Here is a 20,270-nt window from a genome sequence, read left to right on the forward strand (position 1 = left end):
TGCTGGGCACTGCAAAACAAAATTAAAGATAAACATTCTATGGGAAATATAGGAATAGTGTCCTTTCTTTCCTTCCTTCTATGCAGAGTAGGTTAATGTAGAAGGAAACCACCTCTGGCTTACATGAGTCTGATGGGCCACAAAAGGAAAAGGAAAAGCTATCAGAAAGGAGCACAGAAAGATACTTGTTTTGAGGAGGGAAAATTTTGGGTAAGTGGTAATCTTAAGAAAACAGTAGCCCTGTGGATAAGACAGACAATAAGAATACCTTTGTACACACACTCCTCACTAAAAGACATGGTTAGATTCCAAAAACCAGGACCTTATGCAAAAACTGGTGTTATGGAAAAATGTAGGATGACCAGATCAGATCACCAAGTGTAAGATGACTGCATCATTACATAACTGCTAAAGTGTATCATTACATAACTGCCAAACCACTAAGAATCATAGTCCAATAAACTTGTCATACACCCTTAACCATCAAAGCCACTGTTACTCTGGCCTAGTGCCTTGGCATTTATTAGTGCTAGACATACATTATTAACACACAAAAACAGTTGGATGGTAGATTTTTTTTTACTATTGTTGTAAATGCAAAATATGGAATAATGAGATAGTCGATAAGTGAAGAAAGGGTGCAGGAAGGGTTACTACTATATAGTTAAGATGTTATGTAGCATATTGTATTAAATATTATACATAATTGTGAGGTAATGAATCATTTTACAGAGAGCAATTTGGCCTTTGTTCTTGGTTCCTGAGAGATAATCTTAAGAGTTCCCTGATTACCGAGGTACCTTTTTTTCATACAGGCCTTTAGGGTATACTGGAAGAACTGTGCTAATGACTGGGGGGATTGGCCAAGCCAGAAGAACCACCTCATGGCCTGATATCAGCTGACCTCAGGGAAGGAGGGAAACCTGATCCAATCATGGATATGCCATGAAGCCCAATCATGACTATGCAATGAAACCAATAAAGGCTCTGGACACGGAAGCCAGTGGCATCCTGAAGGTTTAGTAGGAAAACATCGAATGGGTGGTCAGCAGGTCAGAAGTAAGGGGGCTATGTGGATTCCCCAGCTTATAGCCGGTATCTGCCTATTTGGCAGTCTGAAGAATGGTGTCCTTTTAACCTGTGAGAGCTGACCTAGCTCTGGGTGGTTAGGGTCATAGAAAGCAAATGCTGTGTAGGCAGTTGATGTCAGAGATGACTGAAAAGTGGTACAGCGGGGAGTTGAATAATCCTCACATTTCAAGGATTGGAATTAAGTCAATTTTTATCTATAAAATATTACATGATTGTATTAAACATTAATACATTATATGAATATACCCATTTTAGAGACAGAGATACAGAGATTGAAGAATACTAAAAGGAAATAATGAACAAATAACAAAGCCTGATTCTAAGCCAAGTAAGTCTGATACCAAAACCCTAACTGTTACGTGCCTGTATCACACCACTAGCTCTAAAGCACTGTAAGGAAACATGAATCTTACATTTCTCTGAAGGTACTGTGGGGCTTTGTCCCATCCAGGCTGTATGAAAAAATGAAAAGAGTGATCACAGCCACAAAGCAGTATCCTTGAACAATGCAGCAATATGCCCCAGCAAAAGGAAATGGTACAATAGCAGCATGTGTTCAAACAGAAGGCTTGTTCTAGAAAACAAAGCAATTAGGAACACAGGACTCATTCCACAAATATTTACTGAGCACCCACTATGCACTATTGTACTAGCACTAACTCTAGTTTAATATTAATCAGATGGCATTGTAAACTAAGTATTATTTAAGAAGCTAATTTCCTGGGGACAGAGTCAGCTATAGTAAATTCAAGCTAAAGATACACTGGGAGACTAGAATGCTCTCATTTCAAGCAGGCAGAGAGAAGTCTTTTGGGATCATGTGAGCCAACAATTACATTCTGAGGCAGACAGAATTGAAACAGTAAGAGGAATGTAACAGACTCTACAAACAAGAGATACTATATTGTTCACCTGCTTCACGTGATCATATTTCCTCTTTGCTTTGACACCCAGGAATCTTAAAGTCAAATATATGACCCACATCAAGCAACCTACAGAAAGAAACTCTACAGTAATCTTTTAAGTACAACCTTTTTGAAGGCTACCATGTATCTTATCTGTTCTCAATTTCTTGTATATTTATTTTCATCCAACATGTAAAAAACCCTTCAATTCCTTGTTGGAAAACTCCATCTGATTCTTTGTTTCAAGATTAAACTATGGGTAAAGCTAAACTCTATGATTTTGAAGAGGAAAAGAAAATCAGAAATGGAACCGAGACAAATTTTGAACTAAAGCTGAGATAAAAATGTTTTGTCTTGACTTTTTCATCAAGAAACGTATGTGGCCACAGGAAAAGTGACCTATCGGCCAAACACATTCACATGCTCTCTACACAATGACAAAGAGCTTAAGATGCTCAAAATAACTACATTCTCTCTCTCTCATAAAACAAAATGCCAAAGTTCACGTTAACATATTCATCTATGGGAGCAAACACTGCAGTATAAATTTCAATGAAAATCCACTTCTTCTCATAGCTGTGAGAGTATTACAGAGTTGCTTACACATTTAGGCATCTGTGATATGAAATGAATGTATGTATGGGGAAGATGCTTACTTTTGCCATAATTAATAAATGTGTTAATTATATGTGTTAACTTTAACTCTTCATCTTATTTTCCCTGCTACATTATCATGTTTCCCTTAGAATCTTTGTATTTATTTTATCTGCGTCTATTCTACTTATCTGTATAATCTGCCTTAAATCCTTTTTGGTACAAGGCAGGGCAAAATGACCACTCAATCAAACAATCAAAATAATTCAAACCTCATAAAGTGATGACTGCTATACATTCTTTTTGCCTTTTCTTTGAAACAAAATCTTCCTTAGGAAAATCTATTGCTATTTGTGCAATCCTGTATGGTATTTTATGTCCATGGTAAAATGGTACCACTGCTAGCAAACTAATTTTAAAGTCAGAAATTACAGTATCATTTGACTAATTTTATATGGCAGAATAGCACTTTTTCTTAAGAATTGTTTTAAATTTCCTGACCTTTGGATCTCTTATTTGACTCTTGCATATGTAAAGATAATGCTAATAATAATTCTAAGGGTGCTGTATGGTAACTGCATAAAATATCTAGAAAATGCAGAAAAGCAAAAAGATTAGATTAGAAGAATTCATAATTCACCTACACTGAGAAATTACTTTTCACATTTCATTTTATCTTTCTTTTGTTCACCCATATGCCAACATCTGGTTTTACTCATTTTCCTCTGCCCTGACAGAGGTTACACAATCATACATACACAACTGTGCTGTCAGGGTGCTCGAGCAAATCCTGCTCATGTACCACCAAATGTGCAAACCAGGGAGACTACGATCACCTACCTCTGATGCCAAAGTGTGTGGTGGATAATAAATCCTGCTCTACATTCCAGCAGCATCCTATGGAAATCTCAGCTTCCTTCCCCTATTCAGTTCAAACTCCAGCTGCCCACACAGCCCTTCTCCTATCCCCAGCTACCTAGGGGCATGGTCAGTGGGTACCCGTTGCAAGCTTTATAGTCCCCACTTTAGACTAAAAACCAAAAAACCAAATCTATTGCTATTGAGTTGATTCTGACTCATAGCGACCCTACAGGACAGAGTAGAACTGCCTGATAAGGTTTTCAGGGCAGCACACTGTCATATCTTTTTTGTCTGTGGTGGATTCAAACTGCTAACTTTTCAGTTAGCAGTTGAGCACTTAACCACTGCATCACTAGGCCTCCTTCACTTCAGACTAGCCAGCCAAAATCTCTACCCACTCAGGGTACCAGCTACACGCCCAGGAGTCCACATCACTCCTTCCGCTTCAGGCCAACCAGGTCCTTCTATTCTTTTGAGTCCAATAATTCGCTTGAGTATCTCACAGAGCTCATGGAAGACATCATACTTGGCAATCCTAAAAATCAAACTTACTGCCTCTGAGTTGATTCTGACTCACAGTGACACTACAGAACAGAGTAGAACTGCCCCGTAGGGTTTCCAAGGCTGTAATCTTTACGAAAGCAGGCTGCCACATCGTTCTCCCATGGAACAGCTGGTGGGGTCAAACCACTGACCTTTCAGTTAACAGGTGAGCACTTAACCACTGTGCTACCAGACCTCCTCACATACCTGCAATAACATCTTTAATGTAACAAAAACGAAAAGGATAAAAATTAAGAGACACACAGCATGACAAGTCAAATAGGTCACAATGTAAAGCTTCTGTGTCCCAAACAGGGGCTCACCATCCTCTCCCATGCAGTCACCAACCCATAAACTCCCGCAGCATCTCTGTTCTAAAGCCTTCATCAGATTCATCCCATGGCCATGACAGATTACATCATGCCTGGGAGCTGAATCATCATCAGCCCCCAGGTGATATCTCTTGGGCTGTTCAGTATCTAACTCATTATTAGCCTCAGGTGTTAGTTTGGCTCTTGGGAATCAAGACCAAAAAGCCACATGGCTTTGTGAAAAGTGATTTCACACCTTGCAGCAACCTCAAACTTTTTCATTCACAAACACATTCTCAGAGACAGAGTATTTCTATCTGGATGAAGTCCAATAAGGAAGCAGGAAGTTTAATGAGTGTCATAATCAGCTCTTATCCTGCCTTTCACAGTTGTTCATGGTTTTGTTTTCCAGTTCATTTTTATCTGCAGACTCACTTAACTAAACACAATGTTACCTTCTTTGGTTTCAATGAAGTCAGTTTTCTACATGCTTATATAAAAAAAGTATCTCTGGTTTTTCCTCTGGTGGCATCAAAACAGGTCATCTTTCTCTCACCCTAAAACCTCATTTAAAACACACATACTTCTCTCCTTAAATCAATGCATCTACAGTCACAAAAGAACACATGTCCTTCTCAATGGATGGCTCTCTGTAAGCAATGACTCTCTTTCATTTCAATCTTGTCTATAAGTACTTCATTCAGAATGCCAAAGGTAGCATTAAACAGTAACCAAAAACAGTAAACAGCAAAAAAAAACTGATCATCATAAAACAATGTTCTTATGTAAAAGTTGTTCATTCCCTTTAGGATGTTCCTTTCTCAATAATTCACTCTGTATGGTAAATGACTTGTGCATTACCTTGCAAGTCTGAATCATTCGACTTTGGACTGCTTCTTGCTCGCCGCTCTGTTTTCTTAATTCCCGGCCCACCACCGCTGCCGCCTCCCCCACCTCCGCTGCCTCCACCACTGTGGCCCTTCCCGTAGCCATTGTACACTGTTGTGCAGTTGCTTTTGTAGATAGAAGAAGGAGGGCTATTGAGGCGGTTCTGGCGGTCAATCTGGCGGTCTTTCAGTTTTTTGTGCGGAGGTTTGCTGTACTGGTCTTCTCGGGTAATGTAGCTTGACATTCCATAGAGTGGTATAATTTCTAAAATGGATGATTATGACAAATGCAAGCTCAGTCCACAGTTTTAATAATAAATTATCAAATGGTCAAATGACCTGAACTCTGGAAGAATAAGTTTAAAGTAGTATTAAACATAGTATAAAATGTATGTTTTTAAAAGTGCTATATACATATGTAAGTATGTTTAAAATACTCTTATTCATTTGCAATCAGTCAAGGAATAATCAATCATTAAAAACCATATTGAGTGTTCTGGAATGTTCCAAAAATTATGGGCACGACAGAAGAAGACAAGGTTACTGTCCTTGAAGAGTTCTTATTCTAGTTGAATTTATAACTAAATTTGATTTTGCCTGTCAAAATGTTTTTTTAGTAGCTGGATTGCACAAAAAAAGTTGGAATTAAAATAAAAATGACCCTTTAAATGTGCACGGCTCTTAAAATCAAGATACTTAAAAGAATACTTATTTTTGTAGACAAAATAATATTTCTATTGCAAAGTATGTAGCAATCAGAAAGTATGTAGCAAATATAAGAAGTTATTTGTGATATCCAGAAGAGCCAACATTTGAACAACACTTACTAGAATAAGGAGATTAGAAATTCCCATTAAAAATAATCACTACTCACAGAATTAGAGAAAATATTCAGAGAGATTACAGAGGTAAAGATATGTCATTTCCACAACCTGATGCCAAATGAATAAGCTGTGGCCTCAGACTTCTCTTTTGGAGTCATTATGAGGCAACACAAACTGACTAGTAGAGTGTCACCTGACTTACAATGCACAGTTTTAAGTGGCTTAAAAAAATAATGAGAGCCTGTAAAATAATCTCATGGTCCTCGGGCAGAGGTGGGCGACTATCACTTCATTTTTAAAATTTAAATCAGTTCAAAATTATCCAAAAACATCAATAAGAATGGTAGTAAGTAATACAGAAGTTGGGGCCTTAAATCTTTAAAAAGAAAAAAGGCTCCCCATTCACAGGGACCAAATAAATTATCATACAATTAACACTTCTGAGAGTGAAAAGCTGCATGATGTTTCATTTTTCTGAGACAAGACCTAAAGCGCGACAGTCCCTGACACACCAGAAACATAATCACCCGACAAAATTTAACAAGGGATGCTTCAGTTGCTCAGTGGTAAACCTATACTTTTATTTTCTTTCCATTCGCATTTCTTAAGGAAGATCTTTAAAAGAATTCAATTTACTCCAGAGAACATGTAAAACAAAAAACAGTTCCACTCTGAAAAAATATGTCCAAATAAACTTGGTCAAACTATACAGCAAGGATGGCAAATATTTTAAAAAATATTATAGTATGTTATATTTGAAATTTAAAATGCCCATGATGGGTACTAATATATTCATTAATCTCTTAAAAACACATTGAAGACTTTTTAAATTCTTATGATTTAAGAAATTAATGTTTAAATTTCTTCAGGTATGCGTATCTGAAAATTAAACTGAGAAAATCTCTAAATGGCTTTATTTACAAAATAAAATGGGATTTGCTTTTACTACTTTCTTTCATTTGAAATCAATGACGGCACTTTCATTTGTATACTACTGCTCTATGTGATTTTAATGAAATTAGACTAAAATATACTTTGAAATAAGGATATTTTCCCTTAATATAAACATAATTTAAATCACCCTGAAGGCTTACCTATTATTGCCAAGGGTTTTACTACTCAAAAAAGTGACTATTTTAAATACTATTTACAGACTTAAAATAAGGCAGGTTAGATACTCCTCAGTAAAAGTAAGTTAGTAGCAAAAGTTTTTCACAATGGCATCAAGCTCAGGTCCAGAAAACTCTGGCAAATGCTTAAATATTCCATGCATTTTATGTTAAAACACTCAATGCTTTTTTAAAATTGCTGTTAACTGAAATTTTTTTATTTTTATCCAAATGTTCCCATGGCATATACACTCTCCCTAATATTTACAAGTATTATACTAGTAGGCAAAAGATCGTATTAATAAGTTACTGATACCTTCATGAAATCAAAGTATTGATTTCATACTTTTGCTATTATCTCCCTACACCCCAACATTCTTATACTTGATGATTTTAAATTATGCTAAATTTCTGATTATTGAAGAAAAGTAATCACTCAAGTTCTGCCTGAGTTACAATGAGATATATTTCACTTGAAATAGCCATCTCAAAAATGTTTCTTTTGTTAACAAGAAAAAATGTGAGATAAATGTACAGGGGGGAAATTGTGTGTGTGTGCCTGTGTGTGTGTGTGTAACTGATAAGACAAAGTGAGATAACTTGTTCAAAAATTCTGTGGTATCTCTTAATATATCTGAATAAATGTAATAAATGTTTAAAGCCAAAAAATGCTTCAATTAACAGATACTGAAGAAAATCACTTTTCAACATCCTAGAGGTCTAAGTCCAATATTTAACTTCATTTAGTGGGTTTCTTAGTATCCATTTTGATAGAGAAAGGCTTTAGACTGAAACAATACCAAGGCCAAACTAAAAAGATTTAATGTAGGTAGTTCTGAGGCTATTTTCCTTTCAAAGTAAGTATTTGGTTAACAACCAGTGAAACTGTGGCTGCATAAAAGGCTACTGTTAAACTAAAAATAGGGCTCAGGAAGAGCGTATCAACTGTGAGGGGACACTGAATTCTGCCAAGATTGCACCATAGAAAATTTACATATCCCAAGGGTTATTGAGATCTCACAATATTCTAACATTAGAAACAGGGCACATTAACACTTTTCAATATCCCTTCTTTTGCTAGACCATGTAGATGCCAAAAACTAACATGCCATATTTCTGCCTCAGGATACTCTGACATAAAAATGTTTATAGGACAAGGAAACAGAGAGTAGATCAACTGCCTATTTTCTAAAATAAAAAGTGACCTTTCCTGCTCCTTGATATTTATGGAAGGGGGTGCAAAACTGAGAAAACTGAGAGTGTGTGAGCTAGAATCTACATAGTAATTCTATAAGACACACCAGGTAGATACACTCCTTGGAGAGATCAATCATGGGAGAACAGAACAGCTGTCTATGGACAGGGAGACAGCTTGGGGGGCAGGAGTGCATGGGAGGGAAGGATACAGGGGACAGGTAACTGTGGAGAGGAAGTAGGAGGGGAGCTGTTGCATTTTTGGAAATTGCAATGTCAGGAGGCAGAGTGTATATGAACTGCCGTATGGAAAATGAATTTGCTCTGTAAACTTCACCCAAATCACAATAAAAATTAAAAAAAAAAAAAAAAGACACACTAGGAAAAAAGAAAGTAAGGATTTGAGTTTATACAGCACATGGATCCTGTTCTACCATGCTTACAATAGATGAAACAAAGGGCTCTCTTATACTACTTAAGCGCTGCAATGAGTTTTAATAGCTCCTAAAGAAATATTCTACTCACCTTGCTCACCATATATTGTTGGGGGAAGATGATGCTGAGGAAAAAACTGAGGTGGCATATCTCCAGGTCCAGTAACAGGTGGGTAGTAAGCCGTGTGTGAGTTATGAATAAAATGTGGGTGGTGAGTCATGTAAGGGGGTAGATGATGGGTTGGAGACATGGCTGAGGGGTAGCTCGGAGGGTAACACTCAGGAGACTGGGGTGTAACCACCACCCGGCGGACTCCAGTATTATCTTCAATCACCTAAAAGAAAAGAACGAAAGGAAAGACGATAATATATATTATTAGCAAATATCTGTGAGTGTATATCATGTTAATATATTCCCCCTGAATTTTAATTTTCTCTCCTTCAGAGAAGGAAGAAATTTTTAGTGAATGTTGAAGTCCAGTTCCATAGTTCAACCACCAAGAGCTCTGGTGGCATAGTGGTTAATGAGACCAGCTACCAACCAAAAGGTTGGTGGTTCAAACCTACCAGCCACTAAGCCACTCTGCAGAAGAAAGATGTGGCAGTCTCCTTCCATAAAGATTTACAGCTTAGTAAACACTATGGGGGCAGTTGTACTCTGTGCTACAGAGTCACTATGAGTCAGAATCGACTTCGATGGCAATGAAATTTTTGGTTAATTCAACAAGCTAAATGGGCCCTATAAGTAATGTCGTTGTTGTTATGTGCCATCGAGAGAAGGATTAATAATTTGAAATTTATAAAAAGAATTTTTTTCTCAACTTTTTCTATAATTGCTTCATTAAACTTTTGGGAAAATCAACATACTGATAATAAATTTCATCTTTCTCATAAAATGTTCACTGCTTAATCCAAGACCTAAGTGAGTATCATGTGTGCTTAAAGTAATTCTGGGAATAACTACAAATGAACTATCAGTTCAATAGTTTTCCAGAAAGAGACTGTTAGGGTCATGTAAGTATGTTTCTGAGTCTGGGCTGGGAGATAACACACTGTCCTCTTCTTGTAGTAGCATACACAGTTCCATCATCATAAAGATTTTAGAAACAAAGGAAACATTAGTGCCAGCCATAAAAGTATCTTAAAGGGTATCATTTAAACTAGGACCCAAAATGTAGGTGACCTGGTGGGATTCTGACCAATGAAAACACTTGAGCAATCCTAAATCAGGATGGATAATCCTCTGCTTCTAAGATGTTTTTCCTGATGATTTAATGAGTTTGTGAGGGAAGATATTATGACTAGCCAACCTGTTATAAGCAGAGTGAGCCAATAAACATTCTACCCATATTAACCAAACTCTTTCTAAGGAAGAACAACTAAGGCAGCACAATGTCAACACTGATTGTCTCTGGGGCTGACTTCACGACACCTGTTCTAAAAGCAAACGATTTTGTTGCAAGACAAGATATGAAATAACTAATGCAACAAATACCGTGAACTAAAGGTACAAAGAAGGAAAGCACTGAATAGCAGAACCAGAGAAGAGTTCAGAGACCTCAAAGAATTGGTAGGGCTGGGACAGTTAAGGTAGTGGGCACAGGGTCAGGGACCTGAAAGGAAAGGGACTATATGAACTAAGAGTGAACCTGCAACCAGGGCCACACTACCTAGGAGACAACATCTGTTCTAATTAAGTATTTAAGACAATGAAGCACACAAAAATAGGAAGTTTTGTTTTTCTGAAAACAAAACAAAAAAGAACGGAAAATTAAACTTGTATATTGAAATGGATTTCTTTTTATACCTTAGGAGGTTGATTATAGGCCAAAATAAAATGAATTAATGCTGTCTAAAATTTTCTTTTAAGAAAATAAACATACATAAAACTAGACATCTTCATTTTTCAAAATGCTAAAGATAGCTTGTCAATGGCACACAACAACAACAACAACAACAAAGACAGCTTGAAAAGTTTATCAATGTTTTATCTGTACTTTACTGTATAAGAAAGGTTTGGCTTGAATTAATAGCTATTAATCTTTACGTTAAGGAACTGTGGTAACACAGTTGTTAAAGTGCTCAACTGCTAACCTAACGGTCAGTGATCAGAACCCACCAGGTGCTCCATGGGAAAAAGATGTGGCATCTGTATCTGTAGAGATTTACAGCCCTAGAAATCCTATAGGGCAGCTCAACTCTGTTCTCTATGAGCTGGGATCAAATCAAGAGCAATTTTTTTTTTTTTTGGCTTTTGCTTTCGATGGTCTTTATGCTAAAATATGTAAATATGTAGATTTATCAAAAAAACATATTAGGATAATAGTTTAGAAATTAAGTACTATGTATTATTAAACCAACCCAACCCACTGCCATCAAGTCAATTCCAACTCATAGCAACTCAATAGTTTGAGGAGAATTGCCTCATAAGGTTTTTTCAAAGTTGTAAATCTTTACAGAAGCAAACTGCCTCATTTTTCTCTCATATAGAAGCTAGTAGGTTCAAAGTGCTGACCTTCTGGCTAGTAGCCAAATGCTTTAACCACTGTGCCACCAGAACTCTTTATGTATTAATTTAATAGAGAGAAAAAAACCTCACTGCCATTGAGTTGATTCCAACACATAGCAACTCCTCATTGGGTTTTCTGAGGTGGTATCTCTACGGAAGTAGATTGCCCTATCTTCCTTCCGAGGAGTGGCTGGTAGGTTTGAACCGTCAGCCTTCTGGTTAGCAGTCAAGTGCCTTAGCCACTATGCTACCAGAGCTCCTTATATAATTAATAGGTACATTAATAAAGTAATACTAACTTCTTAAATTTAAGCTTCTGAACCATACCTCTTACTATAAAGATAAAAACTTTCCACTTCACCAATTAAGCATTTACACAAAAGAATTAATGAAGTTCAAGGCAAATTTTAGGAGTTTCTGATTGAGAAGGGAGATTATATAAACCAACAACTAATAAAAGGCATTTTCAACACATAGACACAAAATGTTCAACTCTAGCACTACTTTATACAAAAATTAAGTTAGAAGCATATTTGAAAAATATCTGAAATGCACAGATACTCAAGGAACATCCAATCTGATTGGCTTTCAAAAGAATTATAAAACAAGTCAAGATTTTTTGCAGTGAAAAATAAACACCATTTCTCTAACTTTAGATCATGTTCTGTAAGGACAAGCATTTGTAGTGCTGAAGCTATCATTTAAAAAAATAAATAATTCAGCTGTAAATTAAATAAACTGATGGCTAAATTAAAATTTGAATCCTCATTTTAATATTTAAATCAAGAGTCAATTTGGGTGAAGGGAAAGGCAATATACCAAAAGTGGGTTACCAGCACAATATCACTGAAGAAAGCAAATACACAGAGAGGTACACAAGAGGTACAGACAACAAAGGTAAGTACTGTTATATACACAGTACTGCATTATCAGCAATAACAAACAATCTATAGGTAGCTACATATGTAAAGAGGCAAGATGATCAGGTACGGGTAGGCAAATGGGAATAAATCTCATGACTATATACAGGTTTAGCAGATGATACCTCTATATAAGTATTTATACGTGTTATAAAGCATAGTGCTTAAGGCACATGACTGCTAACCAGAAGGCTGGCAGTTCAAACCCATCAGCCACTCCTCGTAAGGAAGACTGGGCAATCAACTTCCATAGTGATACCGCCTTGGAAACCCAAGGAGGGGTCACTATGGGTCGGATCTAACTCGACGGCACATAACAACAATAACATAAATAATAGAGCTAACATGAGGCAAAGTTCTAAGAACAATCAAACACCTTAAAAGACTAAGTTGCTGGGCCTGCACACTTGGGACCTTGGTTGAAGGTCAAGATCAACTGGCATAACATAGTCCATAAAATCATTGTTCTACATCCTACTTTAGTGAGTAGCAACTGGAATCTTAAAGCTTGCGAGCTGCTATCTGAGATCCAACTATTGGTCTCTCTTCTTCTTGAGCAAAATGAGTAAAGAAAGTCAAAGATGCATGGAAACAATTAGTTCAAGGGACTCGTGGACCTATAGGAACCTCAACTTATGATCCTGAGACCAAAAGAACTAGATGGTGCCTGGCTATCACTGCCAACCACTTGGAAAAGGTATCAAAATTGAACATCCTGGATAGAACGGAAGAAAATTCTGGAACAAAACTCAAAATCATAAAAAGAACCTGGCTTATTGGTCTAATGGAAACTGGTCAAACCCTAGTCACTCTTTGGGCCTGGAACTGAACACGCTCCCCATGGTTTAACTTCTAGCCAAACGACAGGCCTACAAGGTAGGTAATTACACCAGGTAGGTACATTCCTTAAGACACTCAACCATGGGAGATCAGAAGGGCAGTATTGCACAAGGAGAAAGTTCAGAAGGCAGGAATGCATACGGAAGGATGACAGAGAGAGAAAGTGAGAAGAAAGCTATTACGGTATGGACAACACGATCAATGTCATGAAACAAAATGTGTATGAACTGCTGAATGGAAAATGAATTTACTCTAAAACTTTCACCCAAATCACAATAAAAAAGAAAGAAAACTAGAATCAAATTTGAGTCTGAATTGGTATTTAGTAAGGAGCCCTGGAAATGCTATGATTTAGCACTTGGGTGCTAAACAAGAAGTTGGCAGTTCAAACACACCAGTTGCTCCAAAGGAGAAAGATGTGGCAGTCTGCTTATGTAAAAAGATTTGCCTTGTCGTTGTTAGGTGTTCTCAAGTCTAGTCTGACTCACAATTTCCCTACGTACAATGGAATGAAAACACTGCCCAGACCCCTACCATCCTCACCATCACTGCTACATTTGAGCAAATTGTAGTCACTGTATCAACCCATATTGCTAAGGGTTTTCCTCTTTTTTGCTGACCCTCTACTTTACCAAGCATGATGTCTTTCTTTAGGGAAGGGACCCTCCCGACAATGTGTGCCAGCCTTCGGATGATAACATTTACAACCTTAGAAACCCTATGGGCAGTTCTACTCTGTCCTATATGTAGGGTCGCTGTGAGTCAGAATCAATTAAATGGCATTGATGTTGGTTTTTGGTATTCAGTATGGTTAGTAACTTCTCTCTCTCTCTCTAGTCTTTTTTAATATAGAAGGACAAAGATGCATGAATTTCTACCAACATTAAGTGATACAGTCCTGAATCACTTATAAAAATCACATACAGTGACACAGAATTTAATTACGAGGAATCAACTCTGCTAAGAGATTACTCTTGCCTCTACAAAATAAAACAATTATATAAATCACACTCATCAAAATGAGTAGAGTGCTCCACACCAAGAGAATTTAACATAGAATTTACACAAAAAAAAGCTGCCTTAATGTTTCAAAAAAAAAAAAAAAAAGGCAGGAAAGATGAACCAATCAATAAGAAAAGAGCACCAAGAAAATGGTCGGTTTTCAAGTGCCTGATAATAAGAAAATCTGCAAGCAAATGCTCAGAATGAGTTAAAGCTCAGTACTTTTTGGTTTGACAAGCTAATGTAGCACAGTGCCTAAGGCACTTGACTGCTAACCAGAAGGCTGGTGGTTCAAACCCACGAGCCACATCTACTTCCAAGGTGATGCTGCCTTGAAAACCCAAGGAGGGGACGCTATGAGTCAGGTCCGACTCAATGGCACATAACAACAACAATGATATTAACCTCATTTATGAAGGCATGACTTTCAATTTACAAGTTTACAGAACATGGTACTTTGTTGTGGTTGTTGCTGTTGTCAGACGCCATTGAGTTAGTTCCGACTCATAGTGATCCTATGTACAACAGAACGAAACACAGCCCAGTCGCATGCCATCCTCACAAACCTAGCTATACTTGAGTCCATTGTTATAGCCACCATGTCAATCCATCATCTTGAGGGTTGTTGTCAGGTGCCATCAAGTCATTCTAACTCATGACCCCGCATAGAAAAGAATGAAATGTTGCCTGGTCCTAAATCATTCTCACTATCTTTGCTATGTTTAAGCCCATTGTTGCAACCACTGTCAATCCATCTCCTCGAGGGTCTTCCTCTTTTTCCCTGAAAATCTATTTTACTAAACACAATGTTTCTCTCCAGGGACTGTTGTTGTTAGGTGCCATCGAGTCAGTGCAACTCCTAGCAATCCTACGTACAAGAGAACGAAACACTGCCTGGTCCTGCGCCAGCCTCACAATCCTTGCCCACTGTTGCAACCACTGTGTCGATCCATCTTGTTGAGGGTTTTCCCTTTTCATTGACCCTATACTCTTTCCCAAGCATGATATCCTTCTCCGGAGTACGTACCCTTCTGACAACATGATGAGATAAACAAAGTCTGGCCATTCTGTCTTCCAAGGAGCATTATGGCTATACTTACTCCAAGATGGATTTGTTCATTCCTATGGCAGTTTATGGTATTGTGATAGTTGGAGCTGTGTGTCAACTTGGCTGGATCACAATTCTGTGTGGTTTGAGCTGTTACGGCATGGTTGTTCCCATGATGGGATCAGATGACTATGTTCTGAGTGGCCAATCTGTTGAAAGGGAGTTTCCCTAGGGGTGTGGCCTGCTTCCAGTATATCCAAGGACATCCTGGGAAGAGAAACATTCCTCTGTGGATAGAGATTCTGTTGTGCTGCCTACAACTGTCTGTGAGTGAACAGTCCACCATTTGGCCTGGAGATCTTGAATTCGTCATTCGTTGGAGTCAACAGCCGGTGTACTGCCTGCCAGTCTTGAGCTCCTCAGCCCTTGCAGTTGCAAGAGCCAGGAAAAGCCTCCAGCTTGACGTTTGATCCAGAAACTTTGGGCTTGCCAGCTTCTCTAAGTGTGTGAGCCATTTTCCTAAGATCAATTTCTCTATTGTTGTTGTTATGTGCCGTCAAGTCAGGACTCATAACGTCCCCTCCTTGGGTTTCCGAGGCAATATCACTACGGAAGTAGATTCCCATCTTCCATCTGAGGAGTGGCTGGTAGGTTTGAACCGCCAGCCTTCTGGTTAGCAGTCAAGTACCTTAGGCACTATGCTACCAGAGCTCCTAAATTTCTCTCTCTCTTTCTCTATATATATAAGCTTTACTGGTTTTTGTTTCTCTAGAGAACCCAGTCTAACACAGGTATATTCAGTATTCCTTGTCAGCACCATAATGCAAATGCATCTATTTTTCTTCAGTCTTCCTTATTCATTGTCCAGCTTTTACATGCATGAGATAAATGAAAATACCATGGCTATGTCAGGCACACTTTAGTCAGCAAAGTGACATATTTTCTATTTAAGATTTTAAAGAGGTTTTTTGAAGTAGATATGACCAATGCAAAATATGGCATTTGATTTCTTAACTGTTGCTTCCATGGGCACTAACTGCGGATCCAAGTAACATGAAATCCTTAATAACTTCAGTATATTCTTCATTTATTTTGATGTTGTTTATTATTCCAGTTGTGAGGATTTTTGTTTTCTTAAGGTTGAGGTGAAATCCATACTGAAGGCTAGATAGTCTTTGATTTTCATCAGTAAGTGCTTCAAGTTCTCTTCTCTTTCAGTAAGCAACGCTTCATCCTCTGCATAGCACAGGTTATTTATGAGTCTTCCTACAATTCTGTTGCCACATTCATCTTCATATAGTCCGGCTTCTCAGATTATTTGCTTAGTACAAAGATTGAATAAGTATTGTGAAAGGATAAACCTCATCCTTGGAAATTCTTAGGCTTAGGCTGGTAAGTATCATCAAAACATCATCTTCTTTGTCTAAGATGCAGACCATAAATATGCTCTGCTTGGTACTCCACTTTATACAATTTTAGCATACATATGAGTTTTTCTTACCATCTGATATAGACATATCAGTCTATATAGACATATATAGACATTATAGTATCTTCCCCTCCTTATTGGCTATTAAGAAAAAAGTAAAGTATGCTAGATGTCTCTCTTACATAGATTCTTTATTTAATCCTGTGCTAGACACTGGAAGGTCCACAGAAGCAAACTACGAGCTTTCTAGAAGCTTACACTCTTCGTTATTTAATTCAATGCAAAACTCCCAGTGGTCAATCAGAGATATGGACTTGGCTGACAAACAGGGCTATCATTAAATATGAAGAACTCTTTGGGCTTATAAACAGAGGTGGCAGTACTAAAATGAAGAATTATTGTCATCATTCCACCAAGTAATTTCTGATTTATTAAAACAAAGTGCTTTTGTTTTTTAAGCTAGGCAAAATCACTAATAAAGAGAAGAATTTCAGTACACAGATTGGGGGTCAGGGTGGTGGGGGGAGTGAGAAACAAAAATAAGGATATACCAAGCTGAAAGATGTCTTTTTACTAATGTATTTTATATGAATAGATTTTCCACTATCTAAAAAAATTAATAAAAATCAGAGTATTAATTATTCTTTACAGAAAACTAAGCTTCAAGTTGGAAAGCTTAGTAGCCTTTTTTTTTTTAACATTTTATTGTGTTTTATCTGGACATTTACACAGTAAATTTGTTTGCCATTCAACAATTCATACACAAATTGTTCTGTGACATTGGTTGCTATCCCAGCAATGTGCCACCACTCTTTTCATTTTACCTGCCCAGTTTTCTTGCCTCTCCTTGCCTTCTCATCTTTGCTTTTGGGTAAATGTTGCCCATTTGGTCTTCAATAATTGACTGTTCTAAGAAGCACATTTCCTCATGAGTATTTTTTATTTTATGTTGTTGTTGTTGTTGTTATGTGCCGTTAAGTTGGCCCCGACTCATAGCAACCCCTCCTTGGGTTTCCGAGGCAGTATCACTACGGAAGTAGGACTGCCCAACCTTCCTTTCGAGCAGTGGCCGGTGGGTTTGAACCGCCAGCCTTCTGGTTAGCAGTCAAGTGCTTTAGCCACTATGCTACCAGAGCTCCTTTTATTTTATAGGCTAATATTATTTTGCTGAACGGTATCTTCAGTTCCTGGTTAAGAGTGTTTTAGGGCAATAGTCTCGGGGGTCCTCCAGTCTGAGGAACTCCAGTAAGTCTGGCCTTTTATAAATTTGAGTTTTGTTCTACATTTTGTTCCCATTCTAAAAAAACTAAGTAGCTTTTTGAAACCACAAATTGCCTACAGATATAAAAATTGTTCCACAGCCCCATTTTTAATTATCTTAAATTATCCTGTGGTATTTGTGAAAGATGTCTATGTACATGTACATGCATAATGGGCCACTTTCAGAAACAGGTTTCCCTCCCACAACCACTGCTGCTGTATTACTCAAAACTTTCATTTTTATTAAAAAAAAAAAAAAAACTGAAATAAGTAGAAATAAAAATGAAAAATATGTGTTGAGTGTTCTGTTCTCTTTTTTCCCATAACACAAATTGCAACAAATTTTAGTTATCAAAGACAGTTTTAAACTTTATCTAAGGCAATTATGCCTATGTTTCCCCAGAGAATAACAAAGTATGTGGAGCAGTAACAATGTGCAAATACAATAGGCAACTTAGGAAATCGTGGACAATCACACTCTTTGTTTAATGAATATGGTTATAAAGCAATATACTCCTCTAGTAGGAGAAGTTAAACATCAAAGAGTTCAGTCTAAAAATCCTGAGGCAGTAAAACATGCTTTCAGTCTTCACAGGTGACTAAGTAAAAGACAGATTCATTTCCTTTTGGGATGAACAAAATTGTAGCAGTGTCTAGAAGCCAACAAATCACCTATTCAACTCAACAATTATTCCTTCACACATACTATGTGCTAAGCACTAGATAGCTAAAGATGAGGAAAAAAACAGATCTTCTCCAGAGAATCACAGGCCCTGGCAAAAGGGCACTGTGCCAGATTCTGAGGTTGCTACCCAGTGCCCCAGAATGTGGCGGCTGTAGCCATAGTTTCCGCTATCTTAAGTTCTACAAGCCTTGTCTGTTTAAAAAGCCCCCTTTAAAAAATTAATGCATGTGAAAGCTGGACAATGAATATGGACGATCAAAGAATATCTGATGCTTTTGAGCTGTGGTGTTGGCAAAGAATACTGAAAGTACCATGGACTGCTAAAAGAGCTAACACATCTATCTTGGAAAAAGTGCAGCTGGAATGCTCCTTGTAAGTGAGAATGGCCAAACTTCGTCTCACCTACTTTGGTCATGTTGTCAGAAGAGACTGTCCTCTGGAGAAGGATGTCATGTTTGGTAAAGTGGAGGGTCGGCGAAAAAGAGAAAGGCCCTCAAAGAGTTGGACTGATACAGTGACTACAATAATGAGCTCAGTTCTAGCAAGGATTTTAGGCTGGCACAGGACTGCGCAGCGTTTCGTTCTGTTGTAGAGGGTCGCTGTGACTCGGAGACAACTCACCAGCACCTAACATCAACAAATGACACATTTATCCTGTGTGATCAAACACCCAGCCACCTTCCTGAGGCTAATGAAGTCAGCCTGATGACAAATAACAGCTAGTTTGCTAATGCCTTGTTTTTCTGTTTTTAAATAACTCTCCTTAGCATAACATTACTCATCCCACTTCTTCCTGTGTACTATTTCCATTCCTCCTCCTTTCCTAACCTTTCCTGCTTTCTGAATTTTGTCCTACGGTAAATGTTGCCCTTTTGATCTCAAATCGTTGATTGTTCTAAGGAACACATACTTACCTTGTATTATTCACCTTGTATTCCAATCTATTGTTTGGCTGAAAATTGAGCCACAGGAATAGTTCCAGATCTAAAGGGTGACTAACAGCTATAGTCTTGAGGGTTCTACCAACCTCTACCAGACCTGTAAGTTTAGTGTTTTTTAATATTGAGTTTTATTCCACATTGTTCTCCCCACTCAATCCAGGATCTTCTATTTTGATCTCTTTCTAAGTTACTGGCAGTGGTAGCCAGGGACCATCTAGTTCTTCTGGTCTCAGGGTCATAGATGTTGAGTTTCACATGGTCCATTAGTCCTTTAAACTAGTTATTTCCATGTATCTTTGATTTTTTCACTCTTCTTTGCTCCATATAGGGAAGGATCCATTGTTGTACCTTAGATGGCCGCTCACAAGCTTTTAAGGTCCCAGTTGATACTCACCGAAGTAGGATATACAACATTTTCTTTCTGGACCATGTTGTCACGAGTGACCTAAGATTATGGTCCTGAGATTCCAGGCCAAGCAACTCACTTCCTCAAGGTTTTTGGTCTGGCTAAGAAGTTTTCATCATAACTTTACCCCCTGCATGCTCTACTATATTCATGGATATATCTGCAGCATGTATAAATAGATATGCAGAATTATCTTCTGTAAAGACACTAGGAGAAGTCCAAGAGTTGAAGGCACAGAGGTAAATACTGTATTACACACATAATCCTGCAATAATAGTAGTAACAATAATCTGTTGTTGCTGTTATGTGCCGTCAAGTCGGACCCGACTCATGGCGACCCCTCCTTGGGTTTCCGAGGCAGTATCACTATGGAAGTAGATTGCCCCATCTTCCTTCTGAGGAGTGGCTGGTGGGTTTGAACCACAAGCCTTCTGGTTAGTAGTCAAGTGCCTCAAGCACTACGCTACCAGAGCTCC

The 20,270-nt window shown here is 37.9% G+C and overlaps 1 protein-coding gene across 1 annotated transcript in view; it reads right to left on the reverse strand.

Moving 5' to 3' along the window:
• The window catches only part of FNDC3B (fibronectin type III domain containing 3B), a 366,502-nt gene that overhangs the window by 183,968 nt on the left and 162,264 nt on the right, over positions 1–20,270 (reverse strand). The window contains exons 4-5 of the mRNA XM_007948108.2: positions 8,846–9,089; positions 5,168–5,458 (exon numbers count right to left, since the gene is read on the reverse strand). Coding sequence (XP_007946299.1) covers positions 5,168–5,458; positions 8,846–9,089 — 535 coding nt within the window. The remainder of the gene's footprint in view (positions 1–5,167; positions 5,459–8,845; positions 9,090–20,270) is intronic.

This window comes from Orycteropus afer, unplaced genomic scaffold (assembly GCF_000298275.1).
Source record: "Orycteropus afer afer isolate SDZICR_OR568_19922 unplaced genomic scaffold, OryAfe1.0 scaffold00202, whole genome shotgun sequence".
NCBI classification, from domain to species: Eukaryota; Metazoa; Chordata; class Mammalia; order Tubulidentata; family Orycteropodidae; genus Orycteropus; species Orycteropus afer.